The sequence below is a fragment of the Schistocerca serialis genome, chromosome 9 (genome assembly GCF_023864345.2).
Source record: "Schistocerca serialis cubense isolate TAMUIC-IGC-003099 chromosome 9, iqSchSeri2.2, whole genome shotgun sequence".
Lineage (NCBI taxonomy): Eukaryota > Metazoa > Arthropoda > Insecta > Orthoptera > Acrididae > Schistocerca > Schistocerca serialis.
The window spans coordinates 125,168,222-125,185,022 of record NC_064646.1 but is presented as its reverse complement, the minus strand read 5'-3'; the positions used below and the strand labels follow the sequence as shown (position 1 = coordinate 125,185,022).

The 16,801-nt window shown below is 40.5% G+C and overlaps 1 protein-coding gene across 1 annotated transcript in view; it reads right to left on the bottom strand.

Annotated features, from left to right (window-relative positions):
• Window positions 1-5,208: 5,208 nt before the first annotated feature.
• The window catches only part of LOC126418662 (required for meiotic nuclear division protein 1 homolog), a 95,679-nt gene continuing 84,086 nt past the window's right edge, over window positions 5,209-16,801 (bottom strand). The window contains exon 6 of the mRNA XM_050085546.1: window positions 5,209-5,651. Within this exon, the coding sequence (XP_049941503.1) occupies window positions 5,493-5,651 (159 nt within the window). The 3' untranslated portion in view covers window positions 5,209-5,492. The remainder of the gene's footprint in view (window positions 5,652-16,801) is intronic.

Below are 16,801 nucleotides of genomic sequence, written 5' to 3'. Positions count from 1 at the left end.
GATATAGCATCTCTACATGTTTTGATTTGTAATACACTTGCAAAGTGCACACTACAGGGGAAGTATTTCACATCATGGCATATAATGAAGCGATCTGTGTGTTTCCTGCCCTTGAACTTGCTAAATGTGAGTCAACTGCACCGGTCAGCAATTATTCCACATCAAATATGAGGTAAAAGCTCCAACACACAAAACAATCCATAGGATCATCGGCAGAGAAGATGGAGTGTGTGGGAATCATTTTTCAGGAGCCTGGAGAACAACATGCGTGAGCAGAGAACAGCAGATATTGCAGTCAACTGTCTTGACGTATTCTATGCAAGTGTCTGCATGTAAAATCATACCTGCTGCAGCTGTTACATATGCTGGCTACTCGGGACAATGAGTATAATTCTAACTTTTGTAATGACTTGCAGCAGCTACTGGAAGAACACAGTTTTTTGCAGACCATGTTTATGTGTCAGGAAAGGTGAATCGTCATCACTAATGTGTCTGGGAATAGAAGATCCGGGTAAGATTGTGGAACCTATAAGTGATTCACCGAAAGTTCACAATATCTTTTGCACCATTTTTTCTTCAAAAGTTCATGGATGATGTTTCTTTGTGGAGAAAACTGACTTGTTTCATGTACCTGGATGCGCTGCAAGACAAGACCTATGTCACACTTACAGCAAGACAGTGGAGACTTCATTTTGCAACAAGACAATGTTCCAACAAACTTTCTATCAGTTATCCATGATTATACTAATGCCGAATTCCCCCTCAGCATTGGTTTGGACACACTTTCAATGTTAAATCTCCTCTTGTTCAGTAGCTTCCACGGTCACCTGACCTAACTTGATGTGATTTCTTATTACAGAGTTATGTCAAAGATGGTGTGTTCTTGCCTCCACTGCCACTTAATTTGGAAAAGTTGCCAGGAAGTATAATTGGTGCAGTTGCTGGTATTGACTGTGACTTGTTGGGATCTATATGGCAAGAGTTTGACTACATACTGATGCTTGCAGAGTTACAAACAGTACCCATATTGATCATCTGTAATGAGACTTAAAAACTTGGAGAGATGCTCTAGCCATTGATGTGTGTCTATTTTCCTGTATAGCTTGCAATTTTTGTGCAAGAACCCTGGAAGTAATTATGAATAACCTAGTACTTTTACTTAATAAATTTTTTGATGCGCTTACTTTTGTTATCAAACAAATAATTAACCTCTTATATTTGTGTATAGGATGGGTCACCTCTGGTAACACAATAAATATGCATATGGAAATTATTAATTGCTTTACGAGTTTGCTGTAATGTTTCCCATCCTCATTCAATAATGAAGATATCAAAGAAGGAATGTAGTGCTTTGATGGCAAGGTTTATATTTTATAGATCTATATTGATCACATTCAAAGGCATGAAATTTCATTTTGATTTTGTGGACTTTGGAGCAGGCCCCCAATGCTTGCTTCCTGTAAATGCAGGATTACAGTTTGAGCACCCCACATGTCAAGCAATTTTCATCAAAGGTACTGATATTGATTATCTTAGGCATCCTGTAACTGATTGTTGTGTCAACAATGTCTGATGACATTCTAGTCACATAACATAGTGAACTATTCCATTCATCATGGCCACAGCACTGCTCTACCCACAACTCGATGGCTATCTCTGATTTAATCACTAATGAGCATAAACTGCTACACAAAACTTACAAATTATTTGAAAAACCTCATAAATTTATTACATGGATCAGATAAATTTTTGCGGGACTGGCTGTAACTCCTTGTGTGTGATGTGGATCAGGCCCTGATGGAAGAGCATTTGTAATGACAATGAAATAACACAACCACAATAATAGGGTAATCAACATTTCCACTTCACACCCCTAGTTGGCAGAATCATAACAGACAATCAATGGCTTATCACTAAGCCATCCACATTTTAGAAACAATTCTTATGTAACTGCTGTGGCAACAACTATTGGTAATAAGCCTTGCTCAAGTACTGAGACCCATGAGGGATGTTCTGGTGTGGATATCTGATGCCCTGCGAATGAGGATGAAGGTAAAGTTTCACAAAAGCTTGGGTAATGATATACATTTTAAGTGGCTAATGTACTACAAACACAGTATTAATTGGACTCATGATAAATACACTATGTACTCAAGCAGTTCCTTGTTGGGACGCAGAAATAGGAATCTCTTAGTTTCCAACACAATAGCAGAGTATGGTGATACATTATCTAGTTACAAGTATCCTAACACCCCACGTAATGTAGAATTGAGGACTAGATATTACAAGGGGTGGACTGGTTAGTGTGAAAGCTGTGGAGTATTAGCAGTAACAGCAGAGTGAGTCAGTCAGTTTTCAGTGTCTTTGAATATGGGCTAGTCATTGGATGCAACCTGAGTAACAAATCCATCAGTGACATTCCAGACAGACTTCATTTACTAATGGACAAAAACAACAGTGCATTGAGGAGATCAGACACAGAAAATTGCATGAAATAGCGTTTCCTGATATGAGCAAGAGTACTAATATCAACATCATTTGTAATGAACTGTTTTTAGATGGAGAAAGCAAGACAAATGGTGTGTGTGTTTCATTAAAACCACTGATGTTATTTTATTTCAATAAAATGAAACACATTTTGTGACAAAAAATGTGTGTTTCTTTGGAGTTGCAACACACATTTAAAATACCTTCACTGTTTTCAGAAATAACCTCAGAAAAAGTAAGCCTCTTGAAAGTAGCTTATAAGGTGGGGAAGAATTGTGTAAACCAACACTGTAGGTGACCACCAATAAAGATACAGTTCTACTATGTTCATTATTGTCAGTTATTACCCAATGTGTTATATCTATTATCTTACAGGTAGTGTGTGATTTTTTTTTTCAAGAAATATATGAGTACATGATATACAAACTACCAGAGACTGATACAATTTTCTTCTTCTTACCATCCATACTTTCTAATATATGAAGTGCGAAAATGTACTACAACAAATAAAATGTCTATAAAATGCAACACTTACTTGCGGTGAGACAGTCACAATTCCTGAAATCCATTGTCCATGGCCTCTGGCCTACTGAGGAGCACCACAGTCCTGAGTCCATGGATAAACCGTGAAAATCTGCTGCATTACGCCACGCACAAACAGACCCGACCTATGCACGGATCGGTGAGACTAGATCCGATGGGCAGGGCCTGCACATTGGTGGGAATAGAATGGCTTCAGATCAGCAAGCCTGATCAATTACAGACACCCCCAGAAATGGCCTCCGGTTGTGGCCCATTGAAGAAACCCACTTGTGTGGCCACCAATTCACGAGCCACAGACAGCATGTTGTTGAAATGAGACCACGGTGATCAATCCATGCAACAGATAACTTGTTCAAATACTGTCAGAAACAATAATAATGAAGATAGGTACCAACTCACCATCAAGATGACTGCTAAGCCGCAGACAGGCATGTAGAATACATGATCACATTCTCACAACTAAATTTCCAGCCATAGCTTTTGTCAGAAAACAAGAGCACACACACAACTGCACAATCACTCACATGCAACTCTGGCTCCTGCGTCTACAGTCTCTGAGAATCAGACCAAAACAAACGACTCCTCGTGTCTCCCTGCCTCTCATCGGCTGTTGCTAGGCTAGCAGCAAGAAATGGTGGCAGGACTGACTGCAAGCTGAGGGGATTAGTAGGAAGGAAAGAAGCAGTAGAAATGATGGAGTAGGGAAACAGGGCGCATACTCAGCTGCACCCAACCAGTGACGATGCATGACAACTCAGTAAACAATGCATTTCATCTACTGAGACAAAAATGAGATTTTTCCAGTGTTTTTTTCCAAATTTCCCTGATGTTTTCCTGATTTCCCTGACGTGTTTGAAATTCCCTGATATTCTCTGATTTCCAGAATCTGTGGCAACCTTGCACTATCTTCTCTGGTTTTGGCTTTTGAGGAATAATGGGCTACCATTCCTCCACAGACATTAACATGCATCACTGAAAGTCATCATAAATGTGAAGGGTGGACATGTTGTTGTTGTTGTGGTCTTCAGTCCTGAGACTGGTTTGATGCAGCTCTCCATGCTACTCTATCCTGTGCAAGCTACTTCATCTCCCAGTACCTACTGCAGCCTACATCCTTCTGAATCTGCTTCGTGTATTCATCTCTTGGTCTCCCTCTATGATTTTTACCCTCCACACTGCCCTCCAATACTAAACTGGTGATCCCTCGATGTCTCAGAACATGTCCTACCAACCAATCCCTTCTTCTAGTCAAGTTGTGTCACAAGCTCCTCTTCTCCCCAATTCTATTCAATACCTCCTCATTAGTTATGTGATCTACCCATCTAATCTTCAGCATTCTTCTGTAGCACCACATTTCAAAAGCTTCTATTCTCTTCCTGACTAAACTACTTATCATCCACATTTCACTTCCATACATGGCTACACTCCATACCAATACTTTCAGAAACGACTTCCTGACATTTAAATCTATACTCAATGTTAACAAATTTTTCTTCTTCAGAAACGCTTTCCTTGCCATTACCATTCTACATTTTATATCCTCTCTACTTCGACCATCATCAATTATTTTGTTCCCCAAATAGCAAAACTCCTTTACTACTTTAAGTGTCTCATTTCCTAATCTAATTCCCTCAGCATCACCCAAGTTAATTCGACTACATTCCATTATCCTTGTTTTGCTTTTGTTGATGTTCATCTTATATCCTCCTTTCAAGACACTGTCCATTCCGTTCAGCTGCTCTTCCAAGTCCTTTGCTCTGTCTGACAGAATTACAATGTCATCGGCAAACCTCAAAGTTTTTATTTCTTCTTCATGGATTTTAATACCTACTCCGAACTTTTCTTTTGTTTCCTTTATTGCTAGCTCAATATACAGATTGAATAACATTGGGGGTAGGCTACAACCCTGTCTAACTCCCTTCCCAACCACTGCTTCCCTTTCATACCCCTCGACTCTTATAACTGCCATCTGCTTTCTCTCATATTAATGCCTGCCAATAAGTGTCTGTATACTTTTGATCAGACTGTGTATATGAGGTTGTCCAACTTAAGACCTATCTATATCTGACATTTTGTGTGCAATGAGTATTTTAGTCTGTTTAATATCACTGAAGGAGTGAATACAGAGGATATTATACAAAAACAGAAAACTGAATGGTGTTTTTGTTTCTCCAAAGCAAATATATTTTGGCACATTGTCATAATACACCACTTCAACGCCACACATTTAAACAGCACAGAACACTTATATCCATCCATCTATTTTATGTGTTTCTATTATAAGAAACAAATAAGGTTAACACAAAATGCATTTCTATAAGCGTATCATTAAAAAAATGTAAAATGTCAGTTATTTGACAGAAGCATAATTTCTTCGGTAGTCCTCTCGAGGATAGACATTATTCAGAGTTTACAGTTTTTGTTTCAGAAAATTCTGTACAAGTTTTAAAAAGAAGAAGAAACTAAGATAACTTCTCAATATAATGTAAAATCTCAAAAATTACTTCAATCATGATTAAAGCTATTATCATCCATTCGAGGCGAGTGTGGTGCTGGTCATTCAGATGGGAAGACAGTAGTTCAACCAGCTCAAAACAATGATTCAGCTTTTCATTCATAACCTATAAAAAAAAACACAAAAGTTTTCATCCATACGTAAAATAGCAGGACCTCTGCCGCAACAGTGATAAATTTTGTACCATAAATAAACTAAAAGAAATATCACATACACTGTACATAAAGAAGTAAAATGCTTGATTATTGCAAGAACAGAAAACACTTAAGCTCTGAGTCAGTATACATTACACTGTCAGGCCTAGAAAACTTGTACTAACACAGTGCCTTTTCCTTACAAACAGCCCCCACTACCTTCACTGACCTTCAGAATTCTTATCAGTAAGTGGATTCTCATCTTAAGAAAAATGTATTGTAAGAAAATAAATTTCTGATCATGGGAGTTTATCAACTACAACAGATCTTCCCTCATTTTTTGACGTGTTTAAAATTTACCAATTCAAATAACACAAGCACAGGATGATTGGAATCAAATACCTACGAGTGTTTTTTCCCCAAAATAAAACTGGTGAGAAATAAAGGTAATCAAAGCTGTGTTCAATGAATTCATCTCTTTGTGGCTTATAAGTTAAATAAGCAAATTTGTAATCTGAAAAGATTTTTCATACAGTTATTTCATGTTGCAAATAAAATGGATGACTGATACCAGAAACATATTTTCCACATGACTGATATAATAGATACTACTGTCTGTTTTATTTATTTACTCCATTATAGCCTGTTACCAATAATTTAAACACAGAACCTATTGATTCTTACATAAATTATGCAGTATACATTATTATCTCCTACACAATACTACCTCCCATCACCACAGCTGTTTCTACTATAAATAATAATAATAATAATAATAATAATAATAATAATAATAATCAGAGAACTATTTCTACTATAAATAAAAAACTACACTTACTACCAAATTTAACTATGCATACTACTTTTACAATAATGTCACTTCTTGTTTGTCACATTCCACAATGCACTTCATTGCTCCCTGATTCGTAAGCATGTTTCCTAGCTTATTGGGCACTGTGGGGAGCATTGTGGTTGTGTCTGTCTCTTCCATTGTTTGTTGGTTCCCTGTTTGCATAGGACAATTCCCCTCTTCCATACCACTCTATCATGATGCAATTCTCTACCATTTGTGAGAAGTAGAGATTCACAGTTTTATGAGCCTGTTCTATACATCTACCTTTCCTTCTCATCTACATCTACATTTGTACTCTGCAAGCCACTCAATGGTGTGTGGCGGAGGGCACTTTATGTAGCATTACCTCCCTTTCCTGTTCCAGTCGCATATGGTTCACAGGAAGAACGACTGCCGGAAAGCCTCCGTGCGTCCTCGAATCTCTCTAATTTTACATTCGTGATCTCTTCGGGAGGTATAAGTAGGGGGAAGCAATATATTCTATACCTCATCCAGAAATGCACCCTCTTGAAACTTGGACAGCAAGCTACACCGCGATGCAGAGTGCCTCTGTTGCAGAGTCTGCCACCTGAGTTTGCTAAACATTTCCGTAACACTATTACGCTTACCAAATAACCCTGTGACGAAACGCGCCGCTCTTCTTTGGATCTTCTCTATCTCCTCTGTCAACCCGACCTGGTACGGATACCACACTGATGAGCAATACTCAAGTATAGGTCGAACGAGTGTTTTGTAAGCCACCTCTTTTGTTGATGGATTACATTTTCTAAGGACTCTCCCAATGAATCTCAACCTGGCACCCGCCTTACCAACAATTAATTTTATATGATCATTCCACCTCAAATCGTTCCGTACGCATACTCCCACATATTTTACAGAAGTAACTGCTACCAGTGTTTGTTCTGCTATCATATAATCATACAATAAAGGCTCCTCCTTTCTATGTATTCACAATCCCTACACCAAGTGCCTATCCGCTGCAGATCTTTCTGCATTTTGCTGCAATTTTCTAATGCTGCAACTTCTCTGTATACTACAGCATCATCCATGAAAAGACGCATGGAACTACCGACACTATCTACTGGGTCATTTATATATATTGTGAAAAAGCAATGATCCCATAACACTCCCCTGTGGCAAGTCAAAGGTTACTTTAACGTCTGTAGTCGTCTCTCCATTGAGAACAACATGCTGTAGTTTGTTTGCTAAAAACTCTTCAATCCAGCCACACAGCTGGTCTGATATTCCGTAGGCTCTTATTTTGTTTATCAGGTGACAGTGAGGAACTGTATCGAACGCCTTCCAGAAGTCAAGGAAAATGGCATCTACCTGGGAGCCTGTATCTAATATTTTCTGGGTCTCACGAACAAAAAAAGTGAGTTGGGTCTCAAACGATCGCTGTTTCCGGAATCCATGTTGATTCCTACAGAGTAGATTCTGGGTTTCCAGAAATGACATGATAAGTGAGCAAAAAACATGTTCTAAAATTCCCGCTGGGTAGGTCTCCCATGTTCAATGTTTCTGGGTAATTTTTCCAAAATCTACCTCTTTCCCTAGACCTCTCCTGTCCTTTTCCTTCAGCCCTCTTCCTTCCCATTTTAACCCTTCTGCCTTAACAAGGAGCCAATGGCTCCAAAAGCTTCTCTAATTATAACCTCCTTTTATGTGTGTGTTCTGCCACTGCTTGGCGAGTAGATTTTTTTACCTATCCAATTACATTACATTGTCAAAAATTGATTTGTGTGTGCGTGCGTGTGTGTGTGTGTGTGTGTGTGTGTGTGTGTAATTTGCGAAACAGGCAAAAACGTGTTTCTGTCCCAGACATGTGGGCTGCCTTGCATAGCAGGAATGTTGTGTGGGTAGTATCGATATGCCTTGCAGTGGCTACATGTACAGAGAATGGGAGGGAGGGAGAGAGAGAGGGTGAGAGAGGGAGGGGGGGGGGGGACAGATGAGGGTGATAGAGAAAGGAGGAGGAGGAGGAGGAGGAGGAGGAGACAGACAGAGAGGCAGAAGGAGGTGATGGCCGGAGGCAGGAGGGCGATAGAAGGGATGGATAGTGAGAGGGGGAGGAGGCAATGGACAGAGAGGGAGTGGACTTGGATGAGAGCAACGATTGCGTTAAACCCAACTTGCTCTGCTCATAAACAAGGTCTACAAAGCACTATATACTGGCATCCCGGTAGACACTGTGTTCCTTGCATTCCAAAATGCCCCACAAAGCAGAAGAGACAGGGGCCCAGGTAGATGCCATGTTCCTTGCCTTCTGAAAGGCATTGAATACGGTTCCACTTTGCCACCTAATGAACAAAATATGAATGTACGGAATATCAGACCAGTTATTCGACCAGACTGCAGAGTTTCTAGCAAACAGAGCACAATATGCCATTCTACATGGAGAGAGATCTTCAGATGAAAAGGTACTTCGGGTGTGCTCCAAGAGAGTGTTAAAGGGCCTTCACTTTTCACAATTTATATAAATTAACTACAAGATAACATTGGCACTGCCATGAGGTTTTTCACAGATGATGCTGTTGTATATAGAGAAGTCACAGTGTTAGCAAATTGTAGCGAAATGCAGGAACACCTGCAGAGGACTAATGCTTGGTGTAGGGAGTAGCAAGTGACTGCCAACATAAGCAAAGGTAACATTGTGAAACCATAAACAGAAAGACACCTAACTGTATGATGACACAACTGACCAACATAAAATATTTACGAAGATGCATACAGAGTGATCTGAAGTGGAATGATCACAGAAATTAACCACGAGTAAGGCTGATTCCAGACAGATGCTTTAGAAGCAGTTTTAGGAAATGGAGTTCATCAACAAAGGAAGTTGCTTACAAAACACTTGTTTGACCAATATTTGAATACTGCGCATCAGTCTGGGATCCACATTAGATATGATTGATAGAGGAAATAGACAAGTTCCAAAGAGAAGCAGCACATTTCATTACAGTTTCATTTAGTAAGTGCAGATAAATGGACCAAAGATACATAAACCATGGCAATGATACGCAATAGTAGACACAGCATGACAGAAGTCCTCACAGTTGGGAATGCTTTGGACAGCTTCCAACTATGAAGCACTATCAACTACAAAATCAAACCAATATCCATCAACATAGCACCATCAACACTGAGGTGTTACCATAGAAACGTCACCATAGCACCAGCAAAATCAGTAAACAAATTTGGTTTGCATCCTACTTATTATCAGGGAAGAAGTACGGTGGGGCTAAGAGCCACCTAGCTCCCATAAGGATGGAGATGGCTGTGAAAAGGGTTGGTAACCTCTGATATCTAGGATGCCCTACATGACAGGCATGTTGTGTGGGTAGTCTAGAAATGCATTCCAGGAGGTGTACATGTGGATGGACATGGCTGAGTGGAGAGATAGTGGAGGTGGAGCTGGAAAATGAAAGGAGGGGTGAGGCGGACAGAGAAACGAGCATGGAGTTGGCGGGGGGGGGGGGGGAGGGGCATGGACATACTACGGTGGGAGTAGCACATGGACAGAGAAAGAGGGTAAAGAGGAACTGGATAAAGAGAGAGGGGGAGGAAGAGCTGGATAGACAAGAGTGGAATGACAGTGAGGTGGCAGGAGGAGTTGATGGCCAGACAGAGAGGGTGGAGGGGAGAGATAGAGAGGAGGAGGAGGACATGGTCAGAGAAAGTGGGAGGTGAAGCTGGTCAGTGAGAAGGAGAGGACACGGTGGACGACATGGTCAGAGACAGGTGGGAAGTGGAGGAGGGGTAAGAGGCAGGACAAAGGTGGACAGGGGTCGTGGACACATGGAAAAATTGAGATGGTCAGAAGGGAGTGCAAGATATGTGCTTTCTGCATCCATATTCGTGGACACACTGTGTGCAACATGAAAACCAGCACTATGAGGGTTAGAACCTCCTAGCTCCCATATGATCAGTGATACAGGCAAAAATGAGGGTTTATTGCTGACATGTAGGTTGCCTTGCATGACAAGAGAGTTGTGCAGGTAGTGTGGCATGCCTTACAGGGTCTACACATACGGATGACCACGGCTGAGGAGAGTGGAAGGGGGGCAGATGGATTGTGAAACAGGGTGGGGACAAGATGGACTGAGAAACGGGGAGGAGCAGGCAGATAGCCAGACAGAGAGCTGCAAGTAGGAAATGGAGATATAGGGAGAGGGAGGGAGTGTTGGTATGAGAGGCTGGGGAGAAGAATGGCAAAGAGAGGGAGGAGCACAAGGTCAGAGAGAAGGGGAAAGAGAAATTGGACAGAGAGAGTGGGAGCATAATATAGTGAAGGGGAAGGGGAGATGGATTAACATAAAGGGGAGAAGAGGAAATAGACAAAGAGGAGGAGGGAGGAGATGGATAGTGATGCGGGAGGACGAGTGAGCAGAGAATGCGGGGAGGAGATAGGCAGACAGAGAGGTAAGAATGGGAGATAAACACAGAGGGGGAAGTAGAAATGGACAGAGAGGTGAGGATGAAATGGCTATGGAGAGATGGATCGAGATAGACGAGATGCACACAGAGAGATGGGGAGGAGGACACAAGACAGAAAGACATGGGAGGAAAATGGACACTGAGAGGGTGGAGGAAATGGACAGGGAGAGGGGGAAGGAGGAGATATATGCAATATTTGTGTGTAGATGGACAGACAGAGAGGGAGCAGGAGAAGGTGGACGCAGGGGGAGAGGGGGGGGGGGAGGGAGAGGGAGAGAGAGAGAGAGAGAGAGAGAGAGGGGGGGGTGAGATACACAAACACTTGGTACACATATCACATATTATATGAACCATGGATACACGTACCATTGCAACGATACACCCCAATGGTCAATACAACATGACAAAAGTCTGAAAGCTGGGAATACTTTGGATGACTTTCAACTGTGAAGCACTAGATCTCACATTTTCAGTCTATGATCTCCCATAATCACTTTCTGCACTTTTTTAATAATTTCTGGGATAGTGACACATCTTGGCTGACCACTTCGTGGAGAATCATCTATATCATCCCAAACAAATTTAAACACATTAGTCCACTGGGCAACAGTTGAATACAGGAGCAGAGTCCTTCCCTGTGTTCTCAAAACTGGCATGAATTTTCTTTGCTTTAAAACTTCTCTCTACAAAGTACTCAATCAGTGCTCAAATCTCGATTTTTCCCACCTTCAGAAATCACTACACAGGAAACACAACACAGAGACATCTGCACCACAGATCTCTACCCAGAGCACTGACACATCACCTATTTACTCATAAATGATGACATATTATTAAAAGAGAAGCTCAATACACTAGCACAGGCTCCAATGGGCAATGAATCCACAACCTTCATTGTGGATGCACATTTATGTCCGACCTCTAACACGAATCCAAAATTAGCAAGCATGGAGGACATGGACAAGGACTGTGCATAGATGGTGCTAGGCGGCAATGTGGTTTGGCCAAGAGGCATACATAGACAGTCTGCACAACTGCGATAAGCACTGTGTCTGGGTGCCGCAGAGGTTAACACAACGGCCTAGTAATCAGGAGATCATGGGTTTGGGTATGAGTTTGGCACACATTTTCACTTGGCACCATTGACTCTGCATAAAGGACCAATGCACGTGACCACAGTAGAGCTCTCTTTCTCCCTCCTCCACCTTTTATTAGAACGAATGAGGGCTCAATGGGCATTTCTCTTATGCCTGCCTGACTTACAGATAAAGTTTGTGGGGATAGCAGTGTGTATTGTAGTGGCCCACTGTGATAAATACTGGGTACAAATACATTGCTATAGAGAGGTGAAGATGATGAGGAACCCAGTACATTGAGAGCAACAGAGTGAAACAGAAACACGTTCACCTGTGGCAGTTTCAGTACCAGAGGACAGCTGAAAATTGGCTGAGATGATGTTGTAAGATCACAAAGAAATATTTGTTAGAGAGGATAATATCACAATCTCGGCAATTAAATATGTCTATAACTGTGCATAGGACATGGCCAACAAACATCATACATATTGATACATAAATAACTAAACAAATTATGTAAGTATAGTTACACTTCTGACTACAATGTAATTTTGATACAATATGATTTCTTGTTCACTTGTTAACATACAAATGAATGATAGTCATGACACTGGATGAATCCAATGGTTACCGAAAATGTAATTATAACCTTTGTGCAAATTTTTAGCAATATAAATGGTAAGGGATATACTGAATTATAATCCCAATGCTGAAAAGGTTTTATGTGGGTTTCATAGATGCCACACGATGAACATATGATGGGGAGTTGGTGATACATACAACTCAGAAAAACAATAAGATAAATATTACATACATCATTTCTGCTGATTCGTTTTCCAGAAAATGTAACCTTTAGATGATTTATCACCTGGTGATCAGGGTGTGCACGTGCCAGTCATGTTGGAAAAACATACACAGTCCTTGCAGTCAAAGGACTCTCTAACAGCAATGCTGGAAGCTTGTTTTCAAGGAAGTATATGCAGTGGGACCCTGTAAGGTTATGCAGTAACACAACAGATCCAATCAACCAGCTGTTTATAATACCACACCACATTTTTACAGAGAATCATTCTTGGAACTGTGTCTCCACAAAGGCTTATGGCTTTTCATTGGGCAACCAATGCAAGTTACAAGAGTTATTGATACCAACAAAAGTGAAAGTGGATTTATCAGCGTTAAGGAAATTACTTGGCAAATTGCAATTATCCAACGACAAAATTCCAGTCGTCTAGCTTTCATCTTCTCCTCAAAGGTCTTGCATCCAGTGTAAATGATAAGGCAGAGGCAGTGCTTATTCAACGTTTTCCATATTCTTTTATGTAGAACACAGGTAGAAAATCTGTGTGTACTTGTTGAAGGACTATGTTCTACCCACTGAATAATGTCTTTTACATCATCCACAGTCTGTTCATTTGCACATTCATATGAAATATAACTGTGAGACAATGCACTTGGCTCACACAGTTTAGTGCAAACATGAGTACTCTGCAGTTAGAAAATTATCTACAGTATTCTCTACAAGCAGTAACAGTGTACAAAGATTTGTTAGCATATTTGTTTTTCTTTTTAAATATTTATTAAGTGTTCTTACTTTTCTGACATGTTCTACACCTATCAGGATCCCCTCTCTATGGATCCGTTGGAACAAAAAGTACATCTCATATAATCTGTTACCATGTCAGCATACTCTGCATTTGTAAATAGGTGCAGCACGCTAAAATAATACAGAAAAACTGCCCAACACATCACAATCACAACCACAGTTAACTAATTCAATTATGCAAACTCACGCAAAACTCCGCTTTTTTTTTCTTTTCTTTTTTTTCAGACAACTGATAAATAAATCCATAGGAATTGGAATACTAAGATACGAAATGTAACCAATAAAAACTGAAAACATATTACAGGGAATGTTTTATTTAAATTAGTCTACACTACCACCTCCTAAAATATTTACTATTCCTCCTGGAAAATAACAAAAATAGTTAATGGGGAACACTGTTTTCTTAATTTGGATGTTCAATTATGAAGCAATTTAAATATCAGAAGCCAGGTATGATTTTGTACTTTAAGATCTCAAGTTCAGTTAGCAGTATTACAAAGGGAATGCATCAATGTCTGCAGTTAAATGTTTCTCAAATGCTCAATGATGATCCACTGGCCAGTGAAGTTTTACAGTTAGTGGTCTGTTAGATGCTGTTTTATCTGTGGAAGGTTACGTGTCTAAATCCTTTCTTTTCTTTCTGTATTCATGTTCAACAATACAAAAATTCTAAATTGGGTACACAAGCACTTTCAGCTTCAGAAATCTGGAAATGGCTTACAGCCAACTCTCCATTGAACATAAGAAATAAAATCGAGGTCTACATTTCAATGCAAGTGCTAATTTCTTGCAATTCCTGAAACTAGGCTATAATGGCCTTTCTGTCTATAACTGATATGTACAGACCTGAAAAATTAGCATTAGCAATAAATATGAACACAGATGTGAATTCTGCCTTATAATGCCATTTTATATAATCAATGTTATTTCTACATCTACATCTACATCCATACTCCGAAAGCCACCTGACGGTGTGTGGCGGAGGGTACCCTGAGTACCTCTATCGGTTCTCCCTTCTATTCCAGTCTTGTATTGTTCGTGGAAAGAAGAACTGTCGGTATGCTTCTGTGTGGGCTCTAATCTCTCTGATTTTATCCTCATGGTCTCTTCGCGAGATATATGTAGGAGGAAGCAACATACTGCTTGACACTTCGGTGAAGGTATGTTCTCGAAACTTTAACAAAAGCCCGTACCGAGCTACTGAGCGTCTCTCCTGCAGAGTCTTCCACTGGAGTTTATATACCATCTCCGTAACGCTTTCGCGATTACTAAATGATCCTGTAACGAAGCGCGCTGCTCTCCGTTGGATCTTCTCTATCTCTTCTATCAACCCTATCTGGTATGGATCCCACACTGCTGGGCAGTATTCAAGCAGTGGCCGAACAAGCGTACTGTAACTTACTTCCTTTGTTTTCGGATTGCATTTCCTTAAGATTCTTCCAATGAATCTCAGTCTGGCATCTGCTTTACCGACGATCAACTTTATACGATCATTCCATTTTAAATCACTCCTAATGCGTGCTCCCAGATAATTTATGGAATTAACTGCTTCCAGTTGCTGACCTGCTATTTTGTAGCTAAATGATAAGGGATCTATCTTTCTATGTATTCGCAGCACATTACACTTGTTTACATTGAGATTCAATCGCCATTCGCTGCACCATGCGTCAATTCGCTGCAGATCCTCCTGCATTTCAGTATAATTTTCCATTGTTACAACCTCTCGATACACCACAGCATCATCTGCAAAAAGCCTCAGTGAACTTCTGATGTCATCCACAAGGTCATTTATTTATATTGTGAATAGCAACGGTCCTATGACACTCCCCTGCGGCACACCTGAAATCACTCTTACTTCGGAAGACTTCTTTCCATTGAGAATGACATGCTGCGTTCTGTTATCTAGGAACTCCTCAGTCCAATCACACAATTGGTCTGATAGTCCATATGCTCTTACTTTGTTCATTAAATGACTGTGGGGAACTGTATCGAACGCCTTGCGGAAGTCAAGAAACACAGCATCTACCTGTGAACCCGTGTCTATGGCCCTCTGAGTCTTGTTGACGAATAGCACGAGCTGGGTTTCACATAACCGTCTTTTTCGAAACCCATGCTGATTCCTACAGAGTAGATTTCTAGTCTCCAGAAAAGTCATTATACTCGAACATAATACGTGTTCCAAAATTCTACAACTGATCGGCATTAGAGATATAGGTCTATAGTTTGGCACATCGGTTCAACGTCCCTTCTTGAAAATGGGGATGACCTGTGCCCTTTTCCAATCCTTTGGAACGCTATGCTCTTCTAGAGACCTACGGTACACCGCTGCAAGAAGGGGGGCAAGTTCCTTCGCGTACTCTGTGTAAAATCGAACTGGTATCCAATCAGGTCCAGCGGCCTTTCCTCGTTTGAGCGATTTTAATTGTTTGTCTATCCCTCTGTCGTCTATTTCGATATCTACCATTTTGTCATATGTGCGACAATCTAGAGAAGGAACTACAGTGCAGTCTTCCTCTGTGAAAAAGCTTTGGAAAAAGACATTTAGTATTTCGGCCTTTAGTCTGTCATCCTCTGTTTCAGAACCATTTTGGTCACAGAGTGTCTGGACATTTTGTTTTGATCCACCTACCGCTTTGACATAAGACCAAAATTTCTTAGGATTTTCTGCCAAGTCAGTACATAGAACATTACTTTCGTATTCATTGAACGCCTCTCGCATAGCCCTCCTCACAGTACATTTCGCTTCACGTAATTTTTGTTTGTCTGCAAGGCTTTGGCTATGTTTATGTTTGCTGTGAAGTTCCCTTTGCTTCCGCAGCAGTTTTCTAACTCAGTGGTTGTACCACGGTGGCTCTTTTCCATCTCTTACGATCTTGCTTGGCACATACTCATCTAACGCATATTGTACGATGGTTTTGAACATTGTCCACTGATCCTCAACACATCTGTACTTGAGACAAAACTTTTGTGTTGAGCCGTCAGGTACTCTGTAATCTGCTTTTTGTCACTTTTGCTAATCAGAAAAATCTTCCTACCTTTTTTAATATTTCTATTTACAGCTGAAATCATCGATGCCGTAACCGCTTTATGATCGCTGATTCCCTGTTCTGCGTTAACTGTTTCAAATAGTTCGGGTCTGTTTGTCACCAGAAG